This window comes from Bos javanicus, chromosome 14 (genome assembly GCF_032452875.1).
Source record: "Bos javanicus breed banteng chromosome 14, ARS-OSU_banteng_1.0, whole genome shotgun sequence".
NCBI classification, from domain to species: Eukaryota; Metazoa; Chordata; class Mammalia; order Artiodactyla; family Bovidae; genus Bos; species Bos javanicus.
Genome location: NC_083881.1, coordinates 6,219,913 through 6,246,786, shown reverse-complemented (window position 1 = coordinate 6,246,786; position 26,874 = coordinate 6,219,913). Strand labels below are relative to the sequence as shown.

Below are 26,874 nucleotides of genomic sequence, written 5' to 3'. Positions count from 1 at the left end.
TCAAGTTTTTTAATACGTTGGGGATTTATATCTTCAGTATGACATCTACCATGGGTTCAGGGCTAAGTTAGATTCTGAGAAATGAAGCCATGGGCTCTCTGGTGTTGATCTAACTGTGCTTCATCTGACTGGCTTTAGGGCAAGAGGAGTGGACTAACTCGAGACACAAGGCCCCCTCGGCGAGGACCGCGAAGGGCGTCTACAGGGACCAGCCATACGGCAGATACTGACTGTGCTGTCTGCTGTTGTGACATAGCCAGTCTCCACCAGTCCTGTATACTGTTCAAAGTAATTTTTTTCTATGAACAATCCCTTTTTAAATAAATCAAAATGCTTAAAATCTGAATGGATGGAATTTAAAACTACTTTGTTGAAACATCAACCTGGGCAGAAAAAAAAAAAAAGACATGTAAAATTTTGTTATTTCCAGTCTGTATATGAAAAATAGGTCATCAAAAGGAAAAAAAAAATAACTTTGATTAACTAGTGTTAAACAAAAAAGATAGGTTTACTAAATATGTTAATCCATCCTTTTAACATAAGCCTCACCTTTCATTTTAAAGGTTTCCATAGAAATTTAGTTATTTTATCTTTCAGCCATATGCTATTTTTTTTTTCTCTTGCCAACATGCGTAAAAAGGGAAGCCAGTTACAAGTGCAAATAATGTGGTATTCTTTTGTAACTCAAGTCTTGAAATGTTCTGTAGTGTTAAGCAAAGTCTCCTCTTGCTTGATACTAAATAAACTTTTGAAAGAAATTTTGTGTGTGTGAGCTAACAATTTCATGTCTCTCTTATTTAAAAAGGCCTTCATAAATAGTCGTAAACAGGGAAAAGATTCATTTAACAATGCTTGTCAAAAAAGGGTCACACTAAACATTGTACAATTTATTTAAAACATGGTTTAAAACTAAATGTACCATTATATACTCACCGTAGATTTAAATGCTGTTTAAAGAGTCCAAATGGTGTCCAGCTGCTTGAATGGCACGTTAAAACTACGCAAAACCTAATCTTGTTTAAAAACTGGTTTTAAAATAACTACTGATTTTCTGAAAAAGATGTGATCAGTTTTCATCTTGTTGAGCGTTTTTTCACTAGTGCAACTTTGGATTTTTTATGAGAATTTTGGTACCTTAATGAACACCTCGCTCCATGCTGGAAGCAATAAGCACAAAGCTTTTAAAGACTTTCTGACTTGACTAATTGAGGTCGCACTCGACAAGGCTGAGGATGTGTAACCCTTAAACGGTCTTCATTTTCAAAGGTAAATAAATCAAATAAGATTTTAATCTCACTTAATTTATCTTAATATAACTAATAAAACCAGGGAGGTTACAACTTAGCAAGTTTCATTATCCATTTTAGAAAGGGTTTAAGATCACCTAAATTCTCATTTTAAAAAGTTTAATTTGTTTTAGTAATCTAAAAAGCCTTAGTTTAGTCAGTTTAATTGGGGCCAATTATACCCTGTTAAACAAATGTAAAACCTCATAACTAGTTGTTTGTAATACATTATTTGGTTAGTAATTGAGGGCACTTCTTAAAACTGACAAATATTTAATAAAGTTTTTCTTTAATCATTTGGCCTAAGTTTTTTTAAAACTGTAGATTGTGTAAAATGTTTAATTTTTATTTCCTGAGGGACTTTCTTCTCTTTGAGTAAAAAGGTCTTTTCTTTTGTTAGGAATGTCAGCCACCTTGGAAAGTGAAAGGAAGGCGGCCGTCAGTCCAGCGGACACAGGTGAGTGTCCTTGTTCCGGTTCTTTGATGTGCTTGGAGGACGAAGATGGCCTCAGGCTCTTCTGCGCGCTTCCTGCTACCAACTAGTGACATAGCGCCAGTGGCAAATTACCTTCCGGAATGTAAGCCAGTCAGACCCAGTCAGGCCAGCACAGGCTGTGGAGCTAGGAGGCTTGGCCCCCCGCAGTGTGTAAGTAACTCCGTTACCTCCTCAGTAAAAATGTAACAGGCTGGTTGGTAGCAGGAAAAAATTTTTCAGTTTCAAGTGGAAAAAAAAGTTTCCCAAACCTATTGATAACTGTGATGATCCCCCACTTTTTCTTCAAAGGCTGTATATATTCTCTCTGTATATATTCATAATACGACACAGATGTGCTGGAAATTTTGGACAATAATTACCGTAGGCTTGTGAAAGTATGATTTTTGCATGTGTGTCCTTTTCTACTTTGAGTTTTGCAAAACAAAATTTCGCTTTTAAGAAGGTAAATATTGCCAAGTATTTTATAAAATTGTTTCATAAAATTCAAACAATAGGGATCGTGAAAGAAAGATATCATTTATCTGAGACCATTAATACGGTCTCACTTTTCAGTTACTCTTGTTTTTTCCTAAACTGTCAGGAATGCTGCATGGGCCCTGACATCCCAGAGAATCTGACTTGTAAGGGAGTGTGTGAGCCTGCCCGTCGCCGGGTGACGTGGTCTGGCTTCAGCTGTCAGCACAATGGGGACATTCCTCATCTCCTGCAGTTGTTCTGAGCATTAAGCAAGGCAGTGTTCAGAGTGTTTTGAAGGCTGGCAGGTGATACCATAATGTAGAGTTTCATTATTGAAGTCGAATACACATGTTTCATATACATGGGAAATAGGAGCGCTTTTTTTCTCCTTAATCACCAAAATTAGCCAATTACTCTTAGGAAGAAAATAGTTCTCTTCACTCTCATAAATCAGAATAAATGTTTGGGGTTCTCTTTTGTTTGGTGCCTCTTTTCTTGTACAGAAAGCCAATGTGAATAACACATTTTTTCAATTTATGATGTTATATTGAAATTTTTTCACTATTTTCTTTAGTAAGTTTTTGTTGTTGTTTTTAGGAATTGGCATCTTGAATAATAAGTGTAGGCTTCTTTAATCAGAAATTATGGACAGATTCCTGGAAGGTAAATTAGTAGATAGTTTTCAGAGCTCGTTCTGAGAAATTGTTCAGTTTTATGTTTATTTTCATTTTCTTAAAGAAACCATAGCTCCATTGGACTGTAAAAGGGGGTTGTGATGCAGAAAGGTCAGGAGCCACCAGGATGCTCTTGGATGGTTCTGCTTGGCTTTCGAGGGCTTCCCTTACTCAGCACATCCTCTACTGAGCCTCATTCCTCCCTGTCTCAACAGCCAAGACTTGTAGACAGCAGCCTGGTCCTGCCCTGTCCCTCCGTGCACACTGCATCCTTCCCAAGTCATCCCCGGGGCCTCCCAGCTCGCGGGTCATTTACTGAGTTCTCCCGCACACACACCTGAGGCACTAGGGGCGCTGCGGTCTGTGGGACGTGGACCTTACACTCAAGTATAGTATAGGTCAGCACGGATGGAGGTGGTGGCCTGACCCACCTGCACTTCCTGTCGCTGGGCCTTTGTGCCTGGAAGCCGTGCCTGCCCACCCTTCCATGATGTCTTCACCAGTTCAACCACAGTCCGCCGTGCTCTCTGAAATAGCATGCTTTTACACTTCCTCCTTTTAGTATTGATACCATGTGACTTAGATTGGTTAGAAGTTGCCAACCAACTTGTAACCTGTGCTGAATCACTTTCATTGAATCCTCACAACAGTAAGAATGTGACTGTCATCTCCATTTTACCCAGGAAGAGGCTTACGCTTCAGGCGATAGATCCCTGTGTAGGCTCCCAGCCCGGAGGCAGCAGTCAGTTGCACAGCATCCACTATAATCTAGGGTCTCTGCTCCCAGCTGTGCTGTTAGGCTGTCCCGCTCTCTGGGCTGGCACTTACTCCCCCTATACTGAAGGGTCCTTGAGGACAGGGGCTGGCTCCTATCTTACCTTGTATTCCTAAAGTAACCCCACAACATTGAGTGTTGGCAGACCCTGTGACTGATAACCCTCCCCCTGCCCCAGATTCCTTCCTGGAGAGATTCTTTGGCTGTATTTAGGTTCTGAACCTTCCTTTGTTCAAGATATTCCAAGTTGAATCAGTGTCGGTGTTTATGCAGACGCATTGGCTGAGCGTCTGCTGTGCTGCAGACAGTGGAGACGCGGTGATGATGGATGCAGCTGCCTGCTGGGGAGACGGGCAAGGAAGGTGCTAGCAGGGCTGAGACAGGTATAGCGCAGGGAGAGACATGGGCGCCAGGTGGGGCGGTGGAGGCGGAGGGAGGGTGCCGGCAGGGGTTTCAGGACCCAGTAGAAGATGACCACATAGGGAGGGTCTTCTTGGAAGCAGTCTCACCCAGCTCTGTCATCCACCGGCTTCGTGACTTAACCTCTCTGAACTTTAGTCTAAGCTGCAGTTTCCCCATCTGTAAAATGGACACAATAGTGATGCCCACCTCAGTTTGCTGTGAAGATTGGAAGCCTGCCTGCCACAAACCTAGGTATTTGCTCTTGTTTACTGCTTTATGCAAATATTTGGATTATAAGAAAGCACAGTTATCTAGGAAACTTTAGTTATATTGGATTATTAGAGAAACCAATAGATGATGTTGTCTATGTAGACAAGGGACACATAATGAAGGATCTTGCAGGTCCTGCTAAGAAGCACAAACATGACAGCCCATGTCGAAATGTAATCTCTTCACCCTAGAACCTGCCCTACTGCACACCCCAGGCAGACATGGCGCCCTTTTCAGTCTCTGTTCCGGCAAGAACTTTGTACAGACCTCTTTGCACTGGTTATTGATCTGATAGCCAGATGGTGAGAGCCTTAAAAAAGAGGGGCCTAGTGTTTCCATCCTCTTGTTGCATCTCTTAGCACAGTGTGTGACAATTTAAGCATCCAGCAAGTCAGTGAATATGAAAGAGTCCTATTGTCAGCGTGATCCGTGTGACTCCTGACAGGCAGTATTAGGAATGGTTGGGTGTAGTAGCAGAGACCCAAAACAGGAAGAAAGCAATCACTCACATAAATTGAATTACAATTCAGGCAGTCTAATTTAAAATTAGACAGTGACTCTGATGATTCGGAGAAAAAATTACAATGTAGTAATAAGTCTAATAAGTTAAGCCACTTTCTAGGTTATATGTGATAAGTATAAACAGTAGTTTGTTATTCTGTATGCAAATCATATCTATTTATGCTAGGCCAGTTCAGTCATGTCCGACTCTGTGTGATCCCATGGGCTGTAGCCCTCCATGCTCCTCTGTCCATGGGATCCTCCAGGCAAGAGTACTGGAGTGGGGTGCCATGCCCTCCTCCAGGGGATCTTTCAGACACAGGGATCGAACCCGCATCTCTTATGTCTTCTAATCTGAATCGGCAGGTGGGTTCTTTACCACTAGCACCACCTGAGAAGCCCATCTACTGTTTATAGTGATGTACTAGTTGTATTGATTGGTATTGACATTGTAGGAATAGAAAGGAAAATAAATCCATCATTATATTTAAAATAACAAAATCTTATGCTTGAGTCTGTTTCCATCTTTGAGAAAGATTGTAGGACATTTTAAAATCTGACTTGCATCCTCCCCTCATCCTACCTGATCGGGACTGATTCTGGAGGGGTTGTTACCCCACACACCTAGTTGTCTGGCTGTGACCGGCACCGCCTGCTGTCACTGTCCTGTCTCAGTGCGAGTCCTTCCAGGGCTCCCAGCGCGGGTGCGGCCTGCCTGCCTCTGCTCTCCCTCTGCTGCAGCCTCGCGGGCACGTACCTTCAGCGTGCTGTGCGACCTGCGCCGTTCTCTGCCCCAGATCACTTGTCGCCACCCTTCTCCCCAGCACTTGCTACAGCCAGCCCGCACCGGTCTGTCCAGTTTTGGAGTAAGACTGACACACCTCCTCACTCTGGAAGTCTTCACAGTGTCTCCACGTGTGCCCTGAGAGCAGAATCCCCCCGGAGGGCCCTGAGGGCTCTTAACGTGCAGCACGGGGTCCCTTCCTCTCAAGCCCCCGCCCCCTTCTGGGTGTGAACGCCCTCAGCGCAGGCACCATGTCTCCATGCAGCTGTCATTTACCTGGTGAGTGAAATGAACCAGGTGGCATCGTGTCTCTGAGTGCAGGACTGTGCCTTAGGACTTTATCTGCCTCATCGGGTCAAGTTAGAGTCATTCTTCCATTGGAAAAGAATTTACCAGGTTGCTAAATGTAGTCATTCACATACACACATATGTAAAAGCTCACCTGACCTCCATGGAAGATCCATGCCCTTCCTCACCTGCCCATGTCCACTCCCTAACACAGTTCTAGCGCCTAATAGGCTCTCAACCGAGGGGCTGGAATAAGTGAGCAGACGCCTCGTGAAGGCAGGGCTGATCTCCGCTCACTGGGTTTTTTTGTATTTGTCTTTCTCACCGACAGCACCACTTCAGGTTCTGTGCACATGGAACCACGTCTCATTTGACTTTGCATCCAGACCCCAGCGTGCTCCCTGGCATGACAGTGCTGACGGAGGAGCCGATGACTGACTGAGTCAGTGAGCAAATGGCTCTGTGATTTTAAAATACTGACCCTGAGCACCTCTCGCTGTTAGTTTGTCAGTGGAAATGAGATCATTAACTTCTGTAACCACTGGCTTTTTCCCTAGGAAAGGTGAAGTTAGAAAACAAAACTATGCCCTTTATTTAGTAGGCGATAGACATACCTGGTACAAAATCTAAAACTTTGGGGAAAGTGTACAATGGAAAGTTGGTCTTAATTCCCACCCCTGCCCTGAAATACCCAGAAGCAGCTCTTCGTCTTGGTTTTTTGTGTGTTTTTCAGAGATAGAAAAACATACGCTTTGGTTCTGCACAGATTATTACTGTTTTTACATACAGAACAGTACACTGTTGTCTGCCTCCCTTGTTTCACTTTAGAGTATATCTGTGAGTTCATTTTCTATCATTTTCAATTATAAAGGTATGCTTTTCTTTTTATTGGCTGAATAATATTTATATGAATGCATCATAATTGAAACAACTGTTGACAGACATTTTGCCTCCAGTGTTCTGCACTCATTAGAGACAGCGCTAGACAGTGCAGCCTTTCATCTCTGTCCTTGTGCACGTTCGTACACATCTGTAGAATAAGTTTCTAAAATAGATTTATTGAGTCATTACATTTTCCTATAGTTATTACTGTATTGCTCCCCGTAGAGGTAATCGTGTATCTTAATACGCTTTTCTGAAGGAAATTTGAACCCCCAGTGTTCTTCTGTCCATCACAGTATACAGCTGTTAGCACCTACACACAGCAGACTCCTCTTGGCAAAATGGGCTCACAGTTGTTCCCACGTGCATGTGGTGGGGCCAGACCCCGTGGGAATGAGCGAGGCCAGCTCTGGGCGCTCGGCTGTGTCTTGCAGTGATCGCTGAGGATCCACGGTAAAGAGGGTGACGGATCGCGCTCCCTCGGGCTCCTGCAGGTCTCCTCTCGCTCCTGGGACCTCCTTTCATGAGCCAATGGAGTCTGAGGCCAGCCCGCCCCGGGCCCTGCGCTCAGCCCTGGATGCACCAGGGGAAGGGGCCGCCTCTGCTCCCGCGGGGCCCACGGCCTCTCCGCAGAAACCGGCCCCCAGCTGGCCCCTCTGTCCACCCTGCCTTTGCCCAGCTCCCCGCTTCCTCTCCTCTTCGCTGGCTGTCCAGAGCCTGCCAGTTCCTCAAGAGCTTCTCTCCCTCCTGCCCCCCGAAAACCCTTTTTCCTCTTCACTCTGGGAGCACTGGCTGACAGCACCCAAGGGGCGAACCCCTGATTCTGATCTACTGATTGATGTGTGGGTGGTCCTGCAACCCCTGAGAGTCCTCGAGGGTCAGGAGCAAGTCTGTCATGTACAAGGAGAGCACAGTCATCCAGCCATTGAGGAAATGTGCATTGATTAAACAGTACCCTAATTAACACTCGGGCTTCCCTGGTGGCACAGTGGTGAATTCGTCTGCCAATGCAGGAGACATGGGTTCAATCCCTGGGTCAAGAAGATCTCCTGGAATAGGAAATGGCAACCCACTCCAGTATTCTAGCCTGGGAAATCCCATGGACAGAGGAGCCTGGCAGGCTACAGTCCAGGGGGTCGCAAAGAGTTGGACATGACTGAGCACACATGCATATTAGCTGTTTCCCTTTTTAAAGTAAACAGCCTGGTTCGTCCCACAGAACACCGGTGCTGTGTGCGGTCCTGGCAGGCGAGGTGAAGGCCAAGGGGGTGCAGAGACCTAGGTCACGTGCAATGGTCAAGGAAGGACAAGGAGGGAAAGGCTCCACAGAGGAGGAGATGAGAAACCCAAAGAGGGTTTGAAAGATAAGTTGAAATCTTGAAGCAGATGGAAGAGGAGGACGTGTCAGAGGTGACAGGCAGGTCTGCGAGGCAGGGAGGGGCCTCACGGGTCTGGGGCAAGTACGCAGTTGCTGGAATGTGAGGTGTGGCACCCATGGGCGGGGACAGGAGGGTGGGCAGCCAGGTCACAGGGAACCCGGAGACCCCGGGACGGGCGTCTGTGACCGGAGCTGTGGAGTAAGCGAGGCAATGGCCGTGTCTCCACTGTGATTGGATTCGGCTCTCTTCCCTTCTGATTGCCGCTTGGGTTTTGAAACAACAATTTTGTTGTAGTTAACACATCAAAATGTATTATTTGGTGTTAATAAAATACATCTGAAAGCCAAGTTTCAGGTGACAAGTGTGTATCCATAGGAAGTCACCTTATATTTTAATATTGAAAGTTCCATGTGGAAAAAAGCATGGCCATTCTGAAAGCAGACCCATAAATGTCATAATGGATGGCATTTTGATGATCATCATACTATTTAAATCATTCATCTGCCTACTGAACACAAAGATTTTATGTCCTTAATTTCTGTAATTCTATTTTGCCTTGTTTTCCGTAAGTATTCTCATTTCTATTAAATTTCAGCTCGCCTGCTTCCTCTGCCTAAATCCTGTGTTGCCACCAGAGTATAAATATTTGTTTCTTGATGTATACAAATATTTTTCATTTTCCTCTCTTTCAGGAACTTTCCTTCCAATTATGGACTGCTTAAGAATAGTCAACTCACCAACGTGCCTAGTCAGTAAATGAATTCACTTGAGAACTTGAAAATCATCTTTTTTTTTGCAGTTTTGTGTTTCATGAAATGTTTTATAAAATGGTATGCTTTCTGATTTGAAAAGTCTGTTAAAAAAAAAGGGAAAGAAAATCAATCTTTGTCCCCTAACAGAAAACAAATGATTTGTGTATTACTTAATAAAGGCTGCCCATTTCAATCGCTTCTACTTTAATATAAACCTAGAAAAACAAAGGCTTGTTATTTCAGCCCAGCTCTGAACTCTGCACACTTGAGAACCATATGTGGCTGCACCTCACTACAGGAAGTCAAGACTCAGCACAAATTCCAGATTTGAAAATGATTTCTCCATCTCAGTTTTGGACCAATAAATACAAATATGTTATGCCAAAAGCATTCCGCCACATGAAAGGTTACTTATAAAAAGGCTTCTGCAGAAAGCGGGGTGGCGCTGCCAGGATGGAAACCCAGCTTTCATGCCTCCGTAATCTGTCATGAAACAGAAAGGTCGCCATCCCCATGGACAGTAGCAGTCAGCTCCTGCTCTTTTCATCATTGGCTAGTGCTTTGTGATTTTAATTCAGTAACTCCCCCCACCCCTCAACCCCAGGAGGAGGTGTTTCATTCTTTCTGTTAGAAGCTCACACAACAGGCTTCCTAGTCTTGAAACTTCGAAAACGATCCTGCGCATTGTGAAATTGTCACTGTCTTACTTCAAAGTCACCTTTCCTCAAGGCATTCACTGTTTACAGGGGTGTGGTGTGGGGAGCATTGTGGTGGGAGCACAGAACAGCTTCTGATAGGTTCGTTTTTCCTTGCGCTCTTCTGCTCCTGAAGTTCACATTTCTGTGTCTGTCACGTATGCCCTTCATCTCAGAAGGGCAAAGAATAATACCCACATCCCAGGGTGCTGGGTGCCCCTCAGAGCAGAGCCTCCGAGCACCCGTCTGTGCGGAATTAATTCTAAACAAGGAGGAACATTAGGACCTGAGCTGGATTGTCCTGTGTTCCCACACTTTGACTCCCTTTTGGCCTGCAGCCTCTTCTACCAAGTCAGTGACACAGTCACAAAGCTTCGAGTGGAATCCCAGGCACTGGAACTTTGCGACTCACCTCCTGTCCCCTTCTCCCGATCCCCCTCTTGCTGCCTTAACTGTGGCCTCCTCTCCGCTGCCTGGGCACTGAATTCCCGGCAAACACATTGGCGGAGAATCTCCTACTTGCTGGGCATTGCCCTGTGTGTGAGAGCACAGGTCAGACCAGGGGCCTCATACCTTTCACATCCTAGTGGGAGGAGCCAGACCATCAGCAGCAAACTGGAGGACGCCAGGAGGGTCAGAGCAGGGGCGGCAGCGCAGTGACTGGAGGGGGTCAGACCTGGCTGGGCCGTGGGGGAGTATGGGGACGCCTCTGTCGGGACCTAGAAGAGCCAGCAATGTGCTGCACTGAGGCCCTCGCAGGGGCCACAGGCACCCCACAGAGGCAGTGTCCATGTAGGGGGACGGACGAGGGGCCAGGGCCGGGCCTGGAGGGCTGCCCGGAGCTGTTCTTCAGGGGAGGAGAGGGATGTGATCCCTGTATTTCAGCAGGATAACTGGCAACCACGTTGAGGCAGTCGTGGGGCCACGTGGGGTCCCATTAGCAAGCCTGCAGTGGAGATCAGAGGGAGGCCTGCACGCAGGTCCTGAGGACGGTCCACATGTGAGACACGCTCAGGAAGCGGGGCCACTGGCTGGATGTGAAATGGGCGCGGACCCCGGCCTCATCCATTGCCTTGGAGTCACGGCCTTCTCGGGCCCTGCAGGACCTGCTTGCCCCAAGATGACCGTTCCCCAGCTCAGCCCCTAGGCCAGACCCCCTACATTCACAGGCTCTCGGAATGTAGCTCCTCCTCGAGGGGGAGGACGTGTGAGAGGGCGGGGTCAGCAGGGAACAACTGGACTAAAGTCTTTAGATTTGAAACTCAGCTTTTCTCCAGCTAAGCTGGTTTTGGTCCATCTCAGCTAGGGTGCCTCCTTGATGCATCTGTCTTCTTGGCAGCTTCCAAGCGTGGCAGGCTGAGAGCCATTCTACTGTTTGATTTTTAAAGGCTCTGAGTGACTTCCTGTGGTTTTAAAAATAACCACTGATGGCTTTTTCAGTGCATACTTAACTGTATTCAACCCTTAGAGCTGGCTTTTTGAAGGGATGCCTTCGTGGAGTTGTCAACAACACGGCCACCACACCGGAGGAGTTCTGCTTTCTGATTTCAGACGGTCCTGGCTTCCGTAGGACAAAAGTCTTCTGCACAGTGACCCAGCCCTGATGCTTTTGTGTTGCCTGATGGAAAACTCTGGCAAAAAGATGCTTCTGTGCAGAAGCTAAGAGCTCTGCATCTGTGTTCCTGCTCCGGGGTGACTTTTAGAGCCCCTCCCCAGGCCGCCCACCTAACTGCCTTTAGACGAACCTTCCCGGGCAGCCTGTCCCAGATGGCTGGTTGTCCTTGCTCTGCCCTCCCCCTAGAGGCTCTTCCTCCAGGTGGTCCCTCATTTGGGGTCCGGGAGGTGACCCAGCACAGGGCAGCCTCTGACGGCACAGAGCACCCCCGGAAGCTGATGCCTGGGTGCTCCAGTCTACTGCAGTGTAACCTACTGTCCCAGCTTAAGAGGCACACACCGCGTGTATCCTGAGAGGGGGGCCTGGCGCTCTTTCTGGCTCAATCTCTCACGAGGGTGCAAGCCATCAGCAGGGGCTGTGGTCCCTTGAGGCCATGGAACACACGCACCGACTCACTCATGGGCCTTGTCCCCGGGCCCCTCCACTGGCTGCCCGGGGTCCTCACATCAGAGCAGCCAGCCTTCCCCGGAGCCAGGGCCCCAGGAGGGAGAGTCTCCGAACAAGGCGGCCACAGATGCTGCCCTGCATTCAGAAGTCACACAGCCACTTCCTCCTGCCAGTGGTCTGCCCCAGCAGCCCCAGGACAGCGTGGGGGTGACTGCTCAGGGTGGGGAGCTCCAGGAGGCCGGGCCCCGGGCCACCTGGCAGCTGACCCACCGGGCAAGCTCCCCGACACCTCTGTGCCTCAGTGTCCCCCCCCCAACAGAACAGGGGTGCTGGATCCCTCAAGGGAATCGTCAGGAGGAGGTCGGCACGTGCTGCGCTCCCCCGTGTTATCCGTGAATTCCTCGGACGTGCAGAAGCACGTCCCATGGAGACTGTGCACACCACCCCTCCCATTCCGCCACTTGAAGACCCTCAGCTTTCGTCTCCATGGCAGTGAGCTCCTGAGGCAGGATGGGGACTTGCCCCCTCCCCAGCATGCCCACACTCACCCCAGCAGGCGCCCTCTGCAGCCCCCTGGGTGGGAGTTCCAGGCTCCCCTTAACCCTCGCGGCCCGAGGCAGGCTCGGCCTCTGCTGTCCACTGCCCCTCCACTTCCCTGCTGCCGGCTCCACCCAGGGGCCTTGGCCTCCACCCCCCACCCCCCACCCCAAAGATGCAGGCTGCTGGCTGAGCCGGCCTCAACCCGTCTAACCAGATGGGAGCAAGAGGCTGCCCCACCCAGCGACTCTTAACACATTGGTCCCAGCAGCGGACCACTGGCTTCAAGACAGAAGCGCCTGGCTCCGCGGGTGTCCCGTTAACCCCTGACATCCTGTCACCCCTAAGCCCTGGCTGCTGCTTACAAGCCAGGCCCACACTTCCCAGTTCTTCTCACCCCCCATCAGCTGGGCGATGTGAAAGAGCTCTAACCCTCGGTTCCTTCAGCGCTGAGATCCCCATCTCCATTGGGAATGGAGATGGAGGTGGAGATTCTCCATCTGCACCACCCCCGTGGGGTCCTGACCGGTGGCGCCGTGGGCTGACAGAGCCCCTGCATTGCAGAGGGGGCAGGAGCTGGGTGGGGGCAGGAGCTGGGAGGGGACACACCCACCCGCAGGTGGGCTGGGAGATCACACACGGTTTCTAAACACCAGCACGACCTCAGCTCTCTAGTCTAGCCTCATGTGGTGTTCCCGCCTAACGATGCAGGACCAAATCCCTAGACAAAGTGCTACGCTGTGCTCATCCCCCTCCCAAGGCCAGACCCCCGGGGAGGCTGCCGGCAGCTGTCTTGGGGAAATCAAGGTCAACATCCAAAGTGAATTATAACAAAACTGTGCAGACAGAGGGGATTGGATCTGCTTCCCTTTGTGGGTGGGAAATGATTTCCCAAGATGTCAAAAGCTGGTGCAGAGGCAAGATCCTAAACCTTCCAAAGAGGGATGTGAAGGGCAAGTGCACCTGGACAGCTGAGTCCAGGACCACCTTGGGCTCCTGTGGCGGTGGCTGTCTACAGCTATAGGGGAAGCTCCAAGTCCGAGAAAGTCCCAGGAGCGTGGGCCCTGCGTGGGCCTCGCCACCTGGATTCTCTGGATTGAGGGGGATTCAAGATCCATAAGGGAAACCACACACAGTGTTCCTAACGACAACACATGGCTTATCACTCGTGCTAAGACTGCAGACTTAATCAAGGCGAGCTGCTCCTCCTCTGTATTATCATTACTGTCGCTCAGTCGTGTCCGACTCTTGGCGACCCCATGGACTGCAACGCCAGGCTCCCCTGACCTTCACCATCTCCCTGAGTTTGCTCAAACTTATATCCATTGAGTCAGTGATGCCATCCAACCACCTCATCCTCTGTCACCCTCTTCTTCTCCTGCCCTTAATCTTGCCCAGCATCAGGGTCTTTTTTAATGGGCAGGCTCTTTGCATCAGGTGACCAAAGCATTGGAGCTTCAGCTTCAGCATCCATCCTTCCAGTGAATATTCAGGGTTGATTTCCTTTAGGGTGGACTGGTTTGATCCTGCTGTCCAAGGGACTCTCAAGAGCCTTCCCCATCATCACAGTTCAAAAGCATACCTCACTTAACTTCATCTTAAACCAAACAGTGCAGCCATATCACAGAATATTTACTTCCCTAGATATTTTTTCCCACACATCTATTATATGAAATAATTCAAGTCATGCTACAGATACCTTAGAAAAACTTTCACATTAAATATCAAGCACTGTGCGTATTTTCTCTGCTTCTGCCTTGCCAACAAAATGCTTCCTTTGTCCCAGATGCTGTTTCAGCTTATTGTCATCTGTTACAAAATAACTGCACACAATTACTAGATTTCTGACTGCATGATAAGCAGAGGACCTACAGCCCCAGCCTGCCTTCTGTGTGCCCCGGGTCTGCAGGGGCGTGGAGCCAGGGCACTAGTTTGCTCCAGTTCACACGCTATTACCTCCCATCCGGCCCGATGCAGGCCTTTGCTGTTTGCATCCAATGGCCATGGCTCCAACAATAAGATTTTGTCCCATACCCCTCCACTGTGTGGTACGAGGGAATCAGGTTAGCTGGAAAAAACAGTCCTCTCGCTGTGTTACAATAGGAAAGTTAGTTGCATTCTTCAGCAAAGCATACTCCTTAAGCCTGTCTCCGAAGTCACTGTGAGCTCAACAGGGCCAGATGATCTAAGGGAGCAGTGCTTCATCCAGGTTCCTGGTGGGTCAGGGAGAGGGGACCCCCAAGCAGATGGACCCCAGCCCAGGAGACTGTCAGTGACGTCATCCACCTCCCGTCAGCTAGAGCAGCCCCTGCAGGTGAGAAAGGAGGGGCCCTGCCATGCTGGCCACAAGTGACAGGAGAAATGCCCCCACCTGTGTAGTTCCGTAGTGCTCAGTCATGTCTGACTGTAGCCCGCCAGGCTCCTGTGTCCATGGCTGTGTGGGTTGCCATTCCCTCCCCCAGGGGATCTTCCTGACCCAGGGATCAAACCCACATCTCCTGGATTGGCAGGTGGATTCTTCACCACTGAGCCACCTGGGAAGCCCCCACCTGAGCTGGAGCCTCCCCACGTCCAGCCAGTCTGACACTCGGGGGCTTCTCTCAACCAGGCACGTTCACCCTTCCCTACCTGGCTGTGCTGCCCACCGCCTCCGGGGAGGCAGGAGCTGGGGGTCTCAGGCCCCTCTTCGCCCTTGCTGATGCCCAAGGCTCCTGTCTCCTTTCCTTCTCAACAGGCACCAGAGACCACCCCCTTCTGTCCTGCAGAGCTGGCCTCTTTATCCACTGTGGAAGGGCTCCACGGGGCCCAGGCAGGCGCTGTCGGTACACTAGGGGGTGGGGCTAAGGTGGGGGTGGTCTGGGGGCCCGGGCGGGGGTGGTAATCCCAAGGAAAGAGGCACATCAGGGTCCCCATCTCAGCCTCCCAGGCAGGCTTCCCAGGATGGGGAGGGCAGACAGGGGCTGACTCTTCCCGGGTCTCCTTTGATGCCAGTGTACGTGGTATGCGTGGCGTGATGGACAAACTGCCGGAGATGGACCTGCCACCCAGCTAGCCCTCAGCTCAACCATCCACTGGGCCTCGAAGCCTTGGGTCCCTCCGGGGACAAATGGGCCAGAGCACTGGCCTCGCGAGGGTTGTCGAAAGAATCCAAGGGAAAGCAGGTCCCGTGGGAGCAGGCTCCACGGCTGAGCCAGGACGGTGGGGCAGGGAGGGGCTGGAGGAGCCCAGATGGGAGAGGAGGACCTCGCTGAGCGCCTGCAGCTCCGGGGGATCACAGGAGAGCGCAGGCACTTGGCGGTGGCGCCATAATGACTTTCTATTTTTAGGCGGCAGCACGGCGCTGCTTGTGACCTGCTTTGTAAATAGATGCTTCACAGAAGAGATGGGCCGTGCTGGGGGGAGGCTGACGGGCACTGGGAGGGGTGGTGGGGCCCAGCCTCCCCCTGCCTCCAAGATGAAAACTCGACCTTGAGGGAAAAGCTTCGAGAAAAGCAGTGAGCGGGGAGAGGACTGAGTGGTTCCCTGGACCTCACCCCTTTCTCTGATGAGGCCCCTTTGAGGGCATTCAGAGTAAATTGGTTTGCTCAGTTTTATCAGAATTGTACTAAATGCAGCCAAAAAGGTAGGAAAGAGGGGTCAGCAGGTCACAGTCAGCCCAGAATGATGAAAAGAGGGTCAGACCAAGATTCAAGGAGGATGGACTTCATCTCGTGGCCACTTTCTGGGCTGAGGGCTGCCCTGGGCCCCTGGGACAGTGGCATGTAGGGTCCCCCAGGACCTCCATGGTGACCCTGAGCACCGACCTGTGTCCCCACTCCTGGGAGATCTGCCTCCCCCAGGCCCGAGATCTCGTCAGGCCAGAGTACATCTGGGATGGGCCGCATGCCCCAGCCCCAGCATCCGGCTCTCCCTGAGGACAAGTGACTGGCACACAGGGCCACCTGTGCTGACATGCTCAAGGATGGACAAGCCTTCTCTGCACAGGTTCCCCTGTGGGGATCAGTGGGATGAAACCCAGGAAGGCAAAGCCACACCCGGAGGTGGGGGGACTCTCTGGACCCCAACGTGGGCCTAAACCAACTTCTCGCAGGCAGGCACTAGAGGGGCAAGAGAAGCCAGGCCTTCTGTGTTTGGGTTGGTCTCTCTGAATCTGTCTGATTCTGGGCTTCCCTGATGGCTCAGTGGGTAGAGAATCTGCCTACAATGCAGGAGACATGGGGGATGTGGGTTCAATCCCTAGATCAGGAAGATCCCCTGGAGGAGGAAATGGCAACCCGCTCCAGTATTCTTGCCTAGAGAATCCCCGGTGGGCTACAGCACCTGCTAAGCTCTGAATCCCTGTTCATCAGGGCAGGCTGGGAGGCCTTCCCCACGGCTCTGTGCTGCTCTGGGTTCCACGAAAGGTCTGGGGCGCTGACTCCGTCCTCCAAGCTTGAGCCACCTCTTGTGGGAAACAGAGGTGTCCCTACGGAGGTGTCGCTGCAGACCTGTCCACACCCAGTGGCACAGGACAGTGTGAGCAGCCTCTGGAAGCTGAAGTCTGGGGTTCTCCAGACCAGTCTGCATCCAGTCCGAGCCATGCGATGGGCTTGGAGGGGACAGGGAAGCTGCGGGGCTGTCCCCCCGCCCCCCGCATGGACAAGCAGTCCCAGCAGCCCCTCCTCCTGCCTTCCCTTCTCTCTCTGGTTCCCCTTCCTCCCATTTCAGTAACAAGTCACAGCGCCTCTGCGGGCTCGGGACTCCCAGCACAAACCCTACAGACACAGACCCTGGCGGGGGCCGTCCCTGCACCACTGGCGGGCACGGAGGCCTGTGTGGAGAGTCCCTCCCCCGTGGATGGCCTCCACCTCCAGCACTGAGGCTTCTCGAGGGGCCCACGAGCTGATGCCCCCAGGAGAAATCCTCAGTCTCGAGGGGGCGGGGGCGCAGGGGACGCAGGGGACGCACCGGGTGGGCGTCACTGTGTTCCTTGCCTCCAGGTATGGAACTGGGAGGCGGGGTTTACCCGGGTTCCCAGAGGGGCCTGGGTGAGATGAGCCCCGGGCGCCCCCCCAGCGGTGACCTCTCGCTAACGCACCTCCCTTGGCCTTTCCCCTTGCCCTCTCTTCCCACCTCCCACATAAACTATTTGTACCCAAGTCCTTATCTCTGGGTTGGATTTGGGGGAACGCAAGCTACGGTAGACAGAATGATGTCCCCCAATACGTCCATGCCTCCATCCCCCAGAACATGTGAGTACGTTACCATCGATGACAGAACGAGCTCTCTGGGCGTGATTAAGCTAAGCACCTTGAGGTGGGGAGAAGATGCTGGATTCTGCAGGGGCACCCACCGTCATCACAAGCGTCCTTGTAAGAGGGAGACAAGAAGGTCAAAGTCAGAGAGAGGAGACATGAGGGCGGGTCCAGAGGGTGGAGCCCTGTGCTTTGAGGGTGAGCACAGGGCTGCGGGCCAAGGAACGCAGCTTCTAGCCTCTAGAAGCTAGAAAAGGCAAGAGAGAAGTGTCCTCTGGCGGGAGCTGCCAAGAACCCTCTCGGACCTTGGTTTTAGCCCAGTGGGACCCAAATTGTTTGAACTTCTAACCACAGAAGTTTCAGATGATAAATTTGTGCTCAAAGTGAGTCACTCAGTCATGTCCGACTCTTTGCAACCCCATGGACTATATAGTCGATGGACTTCTCCAGGCCAGAATACTGGAGTGGGTAGCATTTCCCTTCTCCGGGGATCTTCCCAACCCAGGGGTCAAACCCAGGTCTCCTGTACTGTAGGTGGATTCCTTACCAGCTGAGTCATAAGGGAAGCCCTTGTGGCTATATTAAGTTTAATTAAATTTATATTATAAATTTGTGCTATAGGTCAGGAAGGGCAGCAGTGAGGAGATACCCCTCATCCAAGGTAAGGAGCAGCGGCTGTGCTTTGCTGGAGCAGCCATGAAGAGATACCCCATGCCCAAGGTAAGAGAAACCCAAGTAAGACAGTAGGTGTTGCAAGAAGGCAGCAGAGGGCAAACACACTGAAACCATACTCACAGAAAACTAGTCAATCTAATCATGCTACGACCACAGCCTTGTCTAACTCAATGAAACTAAGCCATGCCCGTGGGGCAACCCAAGATGGGCGGGTCATGGTGGAGAGATCTGACAGAATGTGGTCCACTGGAGAAGGGAATGGCAAATCACTTCAGTATTCTTGCCTTGAGAACCCCATGAACAGTATGAAAAGGCAAAATGATAGGATACTGAAAGAGGAACTCCCCAGGTCAGTAGGGGCCCAATATGCTACTGGAGATCAGTGGAGAAATAACTCCAGAAAGAATGAAGGGATGGAGCCAAAGCAAAAACAATACGCAGCTGTGGATGTGACTGGTGATAGAAGCAAGGTCCAATGCTGTAAAGAGCAATATTGCATAGGAACCTGGAATGTCAGGTCCATGAATCAAGGCAAATTGGAAGTGGTCAAACAAGAGATGGCAAGAGTGAATGTCGACATTCTGGGAATCAGCGAACTCAAATGGACTGGAATGGGTGAATTTAACTCAGATGACCATTATATCTACTACTGCAGGCAGGAATCCCTCAGAAGAAATGGAGTAGCCATCATGGTCAACAAGAGTCCGAAATGCAGTACTTGGATGCAATCTCAAAAACGACAGAATGATCTCTGTTTGTTTCCAAGGAAAACCATTCAATATCACAGTAATCCAAGTCTATGCCCCAACCAGTAACGCTGAAGAAGCTGAAGTTGAATGGTTCTATGAAGACCTACAAGACCTTTTAGAACTAACACCCAAAAAAGATGTCCTTTTCATTACAGGGGACTGGAATGCAAAAGTAGGAAGTCAAGAAACACCTGGAGTAACAGGCAAATTTGGCCTTGGAATACGGAATGAAGCAGGGCAAAGACTAATAGAGTTTTGCCAAGAAAATGCACTGGTCATAACAAACACCCTCTTCCAACAACACAAGAGAAGACTCTATACATGGACATCACCAGATGGTCAACACCGAAATCAGATTGATTATATTCCTTGCAGCCAGAGATGGAGAAGCTCTATACAGTCAGCAAAAACAAGACCAGGAGCTGACTGTGGCTCAGACCATGAACTCCTTATTGCCAAATTCAGACTGAAATTGAAGAAAGTAGGGAAAACCACTAGACCATTCAGGTATGACCTAAATCAAATCCCTTATGATTATACAGTGGAAGTGAGAAATACATTTAAGGGCCTAGATCTGATAGATAGAGTGCCTGATGAACTATGGAATGAGGTTCATGACATTGTACAGGAGACAGGGATCAAGACCATTCCCATAGAAAAGAAATGCAAAAAAGCAAAATGGCTGTCTGGGGAAGCCTTACAAATAGCTGTGAAAAGAAGAGAAGCGAAAAGCAAAGGAGAAAAGGAAAGATATAAACATCTGAATGCAGAGTTCCAAAGATTAGCAAGAAGAGATAAGAAAACCTTCTTCAGCAATCAATGCAAAGAAATAGAGGAAAACAACAGAATGGGAAAGACTAGGGATCTCTTCAAGAAAATCAGAGATACCAAAGGAACATTTCATGCAAAGATGGGCTCGATAAAGGACAGAAATGGTATGGACCTAACAGAAGCAGAAGATATTAAGAAGAGGTGGCAAGAATACACAGAAGAACTGTACAAAAAAGATCTTCACGACCCAGATAATCACGATGGTATGATCACTGACCTAGAGCCAGACATCCTGGAATGTGAAGTCAAGTGGGCCTTAGAAAGCATCACTACGAACAAAGCTAGTGGAGGTGATGGAATTCCAGTTGAGCTATTCCAAATCCTGAAAGATGATGCTGTGAAAGTGCTGCACTCAATATGCCAGCAAATTTGGAAAACTCAGCAGTGGCCACAGGACTGGAAAAGGTCAGTTTTCATTCCAATCCCAAAGAAAGGCAATGCCAAAGAATGCTCAAACTACCGCACAATTGCACTCATCTCACACGCTAGTAAAGTAATGCTCAAAATTCTCCAAGCCAGGCTTCAGCAATATGTGAACCCTCAACTTCCTGATGTTCAAGCTGGTTTTAGAAAAGGCAAAGGAACCAGAGATCAAATTGCCAACATCCGCTGGATCATAGAAAAAGCAAGAGAGTTCCATAAAAAACATCTATTTCTGCTTTATTGACTATGCCAAAGCCTTTGACTGTGTGGATCACAATAAACTGTGGAAAATTCTGAAAGAGATGGGAATACCAGACCACCTGATCTGCCTCTTGAGAAATTTGTATGCAGGTCAGGAAGCAACAGTTAGAACTGGACACAGAATAATGGACTGGTTCCAAATAGGAAAAGGAGTATGTCAAGGCTGTATATTGTCACCCTGTTTATTTAACTTCTATGCAGAGTACATCATGAGAAACACTGGATTGGAAGAAACACAAGCTGGAATCAAGATTGCTGGGAGAAATATCAATAACCTCAGATATGCAGATGACACCATCCTTATGGCAGAAAGTGAAGAGGAACTCAAAAGCCTCTTGATGAAAGTGAAAGTGGAGAGTGAAAAAGTTGGCTTAAAGCTCAACATTCAGAAAATGAAGATCATGGCATCCGGTCCCACCACTTCATGGGAAATAGATGGGGAAACAGTGGAAACAGTGTCAGACTTTATTTTTCTGGGCTCCAAAATCACTGCAGATGGTGACTGCAGCCATTAAATTAAAAGACGCTTACTCCTTGGAAGGAAAGTTATGACCAACCTAGATAGCATATTCAAAAGCAGAGACATTACTTTGCCAACAAAGGTTCGTCTAGTCAAGGCTATGGTTTTTCCTGTGGTCATGTATGGATGTGAGAGTTGGACTGTGAAGAAGGCTGTGCGCTGAAGAACTGATGCTTTTGAACTGTGGTGTTGGAGAAGACTCTTGAGGGTCCCTTGGACTGCAAGGAGATCCAACCAGTCCATTTTGAAGGAGATCAGTCCTGGGATTTCTTTGGAAGGAATGATGCTAAAGCTGAAACTCCAGTACTTTGGCTACCTCATGCGAAGAGTTGACTCATTGGAAAAGACTCTGATGCTGGGAGGGATTGGGGGCAGGAGGAGAAGGGGACGACAGAGGATAAAATGGCTGGATGGCATCACTGACTTGATGGACGTGAGTCTGAGTGAACTCCGGGAGTTGGTGATGGACAGGGAGGCCTGGCGTGCTGCAATTCATGGGGTTGCAAAGAGTCAGACACAACTGAGCGACTGAACTGAAACTGAAGCCAATAAGTCAGTGGCAATTCGTTAGGGCAGCAATAGGAAAGTAATACACCAAGGCAGGGGCTTCCCAGGTGGCGCTAATGATAAAGAACCCTCCTGCCAATGCAGGAATCCTTAGAGACACTGGTTCAATCCCTGGGTTGGGACGATCCCCTGGATAAGGGCATAGCAACCCACTCCAGTATTCTTGCTTGGACACTCCCATGGACAGAGGAGCCTGGAGGGCTACAGACCACGTGGTCACAAGAGCCAGACACAACTGAAGCGATAGCATGCATGCACACTAAGACAACTCAGGTGGCCTTAAATAGGATAAAAAAAAATGCTTAGGTTTTGGAGTGAGGCCCATTGGCCTTGACATTCCTGGCTCCACTAATGAGAAGGGAGGCCATCAGTGACTTAGGCCCCCTTCCCTAATTCTGAATTTCTGAGGTTTCTAAGGTTCCTTCGGAGAAAAGTCAGCAGAAGGTGAGTGGTAGGGAGAAGCCAGAACGTTTTATTTTTCACTTCTCTTAAATGCTAACAACACTTTACAGTCTGTGAGGAGCAGACACACCATCTTGTTGCCCCTTGGGAGAAATGCCTTGCTCCTACTCTTTGTTAATGGGATGCATAGAAGTTGGTGGACTTTATTCATTTCTATGCACCAACGTTTGTGACTTGTCTCTCTCCCCATGGCAGAATTTGAGGATGGTTTCCTGCAAGGCGGGCGTGCTGTATAGAAGGATAAAAGGAACAGATGAGGAAATGTGGGGCCCAGCACTTTGCCTACATGGAGATGGGACAGGCTCTCTGGATTCCCTCACTTAACGCCAGTTTTTGAGATTTGTACCAGGACATTTTGTTCCAGGGTCAGAAAAACCCAAAACAAGCTGGCTTTCAGCTAAAGATGAATTGATTTAAATAAGCAGAAAATTCTGAAGATACAGCAAGCTTGTCTCTTAGATCTGGTCCTGGACTGGCTGCGACTCAGGTCCTGTGATGCTCAGAGTCCTTCCAGGTGAGACTCAGGCCATCCTCATCCAGCAAAAGCTCTGCCATCCACTCTGATTGGGCCGTCGTGGGTCATGTGTTGCCAGCCCCCAACCAATCACTGCAGCTGGGGAATGAAGAATCTGATTGGCTCAGCCCTGGGTCTGGCTGATTTGAGGGCAATGTTGGGGTCTGGATGTCGTTAAAGGGGAGCTTCTGGGGGCATCCATCAACATGAGTTGGTGGGGGTTAGAGCCAACAGGGAAGGCTCAGATTTCTGAGCAAGGCAGGGTTTGCACCGGTCCAGGGGACCATGGGCAGGGAGAAAGGAGAACGCGGCAGTTTGAAGCCGGGGAAAAGCTGCTTTGGCATTTTTCTTCATATCACATCCTTTCCCAGAACTGGCCCATGCCCATCTCAGAGTCAAGAAATGCAGTGCCTTCAGGCTAGGGCGGTCAGATTTAGCAAATAGAAATACAGGATGCCTGGTTCAGTTTCAGATAAGACTAAGTACAAGCAAGTTCTTTACAATATTTGAGCATATTTTACCCTCGAAATATTATTTATCTGAGATGCAGATTTAACTGCTCTATATTTCATCTGGAAACACTAGAGTCTCGCCTCTCCATTTGTTCTGAAGCATGCTCACACTTTTCAGAGAGAGATGAGGTTAGCTCTCTGTGGATGCAGGCAGCACCCACACCCAGATCATCCTTGGGAGGAGACTCTCCGGTTTCAGCAGGATGAGGACCCTGCCAGCAGTTCGGTGCCAAACAAGGCAGTTTCCCCGGAGGAAGGGAGGCCCGTTTCGTGTTGAAACTGTCATCACCCTCCCTGAATTCCCTCCAGAAGGAATTTGCTCCCCAAGATTTCTCAGCTGGGGGCTCGTCTGTGAGAAAACTGTACATGCTGGGATCTTCTGTCTTTTCATCCATCTCCAGGCAGGACCAGGGGGAGGCGAAGATCTCGGGGAATACGCCATCACTGTAAAACCAAAGCTTCCCACTAAACCCGGCCTTGGCTCTCTCCTCGCCTCTGTGACTCTATATCTGGTCTTTCTTCCTCAGGTAGAACTTGATCAGCCCTGTCTGGAAGCCAGGCATTGAGCTGGGAGCTTTCCTTACCTCGGCCTGGTTAATCCTGAGGATTCCAGGAATTAAGTACAATCCTTTCCATCCGCTTTTCATCATTCTGTGAAGAAGCTGAGGACCCACAGTTGGTTGAGTGGCAGAGCCCAGTTCTGCACACAGGCCCTGGACCTTGGGGGCCCCCATGGTTCCACCCTCCCTGGTATGTGATGCCCTGAGGGGTGGGAGAGGGGGACAGGCTGGGACCACCTGCCCTGCTGGGCGCCCCTCACCGAGGCCTGGCTGTGTGTTCAGGGCAGGATGGAGCCTCGTGGCCCACTCTCCCCGCCGCCCCGGCTCCAGTCCCGGGCTATGAAGACACGTGGGCTTGATTACGCGACAGCTGGGCCCCCACCCATCACCTTCCCCACATCTTTCAGGAAGCCTCACACCTTTTAAGAAGAGTGGACTGGGTGACGTGCAGCGTTTTTCTGATTAGAAAGAACAGGCAGGGCTGTAGGATCAATCCAGGAGGCCTGGAGTTCGGCTCTTTTCTGGGATGAGGGCAGGATGAGCAGACTGTAATGATGAAGGATGAGCCTGGGCTGGGCACGGGGCTGGGGGCAGGTCCAGGGTGCAGCTGCTCTCGCTGGCTTAGCGACTCCCTGGCTGTGAGTTCCCCACATGGTATCTGGCACTCGAGGGCCATCCAAAGAGAGGAAGCAGAACTCGGACTCCAAAGGACTGGGAGGGGGCGGGGGAAGCAGGGAGCGGTGGCCTCCTGAATACTCCTAGACCGGCCACTGGCGGATGACGGTCAGGCAGAGGGGTGGTCCAAAGTGGTCCCCGGGTGAGAAAGAAGCCTCGGGTCCTGGGACACAGCAGGAGGTGTGCCCTGCCAGTGGGTCTCTATTCTCGGCAGACCCACCTCTGCCCTGTGCCCAGGTGTGCCAGCTGCCTTGCGCCTGCAGCCATGTCCTGAGCTTATCTGGCCAATTCCACCTGCCTTCCAGGAGCAGGGAGCCTGTCCTGACTCTGAAACTCTCTGCTCCTCTTTCCAGGCAGCAATTCTTACAGCGGGCTCTGTTAACAGCCGGTGAGGGGCAACAGAGTCACAGACAGTGCATGTCAAAGGTTATCTGGTGCTAGGTGGTTTGGACAGGCTTTAGGCCCCGCAGCCAGCCCTAAGCACTGGCCCTTGGCCCTGCCCAGCCACCCAGGGTTTCAGGCGGGGCTGCCTGCTCGCAGAGGCTCTTTCACACCTGTGTGGAGGGGAGCCCCGGTCACCCCACTCTAATGACACGGGCTCCTCTGTTTCTGCTTCTCCCATCTCTGGGAGCCCCTCGGCAGACAGGACTGGGTCTCAAGCCTCCTTGTTTCCTGAGTGCCAAGCAGGGCCTTGGTTGATGTTCACTGTTGCCCAGGGCAGGTTGCTGGGATCTGAGTCCCCCCACCCCAGGGGGCGGGGGTGAATTGGGCTGGCTCCTGGGTCCACTTCACAGAGTTCTCTGCCCACTGTGGGCACCATGGGGCGGCTGCTGGCTGGCCCCAAGAGAGAACACAATGTTCTTCCTGACCCCAGAGTCCCGGTTTCAGTGGATCCCAGGGGCTCACCAAGCATCCTTGGCAGCTGCGATCTTGCTGGAGCATTGTTAAGTCCTGGGAAATTCACCATCCCCTGCTCCCGCTCGAGCGTGGGCCTGGCTGACATTCAGTGGGTACTTGTGCTTTAAGAGTTTGGGTCCATAGGAACTTCCTAAGTCACTTGGCTGAGATGAGTCTTCAGCTCTTGAAGACTCAGACTCACACGGAACCATTCAAATCAAGCCCCAGCTGTTAGTCCCTCCAGACTGGGAGACGCTGCCCTGTGTGCGTCGGGCAGACTGGAGGCCCAGCGAGCCTACGACCCTTCCTGGGGTGTGGCTCCAGCAAGATACCGGGGTCCATGCCTTCTTCAACTACAAGAGCGACCATGCGTGGCAGATACCGTCATCCTCCGTTAGCAGATGAAGACGGGCTCAGAGAGGTTAAGTGACCTACGGGGGCTCACACGGCCAGGAAGGACAGAACTGGGATGCCAGCCACTTCAGCCACCTTCAAGCCGGCTGCCCTTCTCCACACAAACCCTCACGTGAAATTCCCATTTCCACCACGAAGAGAGTCTTGGAATGGGGGCTTCCTTTGAGGTCCTGTCTCTGAGAATCATCTGCAGGAGAAGCAGGGCAGTGGGTCAGGATTGGAAATGTGTTTGAAACACAGCCTCCAGCAGAAGGTGGGCATTCCCCCAGCGCAAACCTTGTTAACGCAGTCGCGTGCGTGCGACGTTCATCCTGGGCCCTTGGGGGTGTCCCGTCCCCTCTCTGGATGCCTGTTTCCTCATCGGAAAGCACATGGGGCTCTACCATACACACTTCCCTTGTAGCCCTGACGGTTGATGGTTCTATCTGTCAAGTAGTGCTTGATCGGCCCTCCACCCACGAAAGGCCGTAGTGGAATTCTGATCTAGTCATTGCAAAGAAATCAACATCACAGTCATGGAGCCTCCTTACAGAGCAAACCATCCTTCAGGGAAACAGTCTTCATTCATTGTTTGCAAATTGAGCCCACAGACAAAATGTCCAAAGCCCCCAGACAATTAACACTTTTGAGAACGGAGGTGGACAAACAGTGGCCTGTCCACCAAATCCAGTGGGCAACCTGTTGTTGTAAATAAAGTGCAGTGGGCACGTGGCCACACCCATTTCCTGCTTTCCGAAGCTGCTTTAGAGCCACAAGTTGGAGACTAAAGCTGTCCTTTCCGAATGTTGATTTAAAAAATGGGGTAATAATAATGATGATTTCACAGATCAATTTTGCCAATGGGATTTTTTAAATGGTTTGGTAGCTTGAAATTGGCATTGGTAGGAATATTTACACCATGTAAGTTGGCAAATGCTATAAATGCAGCGCACTTTTAAAAGTTGGATTGCTAGCACACTACAGGGTCCGGTGTATACGAAGTCTCAAGCAACACCTGTGCAATGAATGGATGGATGAGTGAGTGAGTGAATGGATGGGTGGATGGGTGAATGGATGGGTGGATGAGTGAATGGATGAACATTGTGACAACAGAGCTATGAAGAGGCAAGTCAGCAGAGGGGCCAGTGCTGCCTGGTAGCTCTAATAATAATGAGAATGGATGTCATTTATTAAACCTTTCAAGTAATATTTTACATGAGCACTATACATGATTTAGCAAGTCTCTTAAGTAGTTCATAGCTTCATAGTTTATGGATGTAAGCACAGGGGATCAAGCAAAATTCCTATTTTTGCACACTTGCAAGAGGCAAGATTCAACCTCAGGCAGCCCAAGCCCAGTGG

The 26,874-nt window shown here is 50.2% G+C and overlaps 1 protein-coding gene across 5 annotated transcripts in view; it reads left to right on the top strand.

Moving 5' to 3' along the window:
- KHDRBS3 (KH RNA binding domain containing, signal transduction associated 3) overlaps positions 1 to 9,138 on the top strand; it is a 152,203-nt gene extending 143,065 nt beyond the window's left edge. For 3 of the 5 annotated variants that reach the window (XM_061438532.1, XM_061438534.1, XM_061438535.1), the window contains one exon: positions 139 to 758. In XM_061438532.1, coding sequence (XP_061294516.1) covers positions 139 to 230 — 92 coding nt within the window. In that variant the 3' untranslated portion in view covers positions 231 to 758. Of the gene's footprint in view, positions 1 to 138; positions 759 to 1,686; positions 1,744 to 8,885 lie in introns of those variants that run through there. The other 2 variants (XM_061438533.1, XR_009740737.1) reach the window with 2 other exon arrangements.
- The last annotated feature ends 17,736 nt before the right edge of the window (positions 9,139 to 26,874 follow it).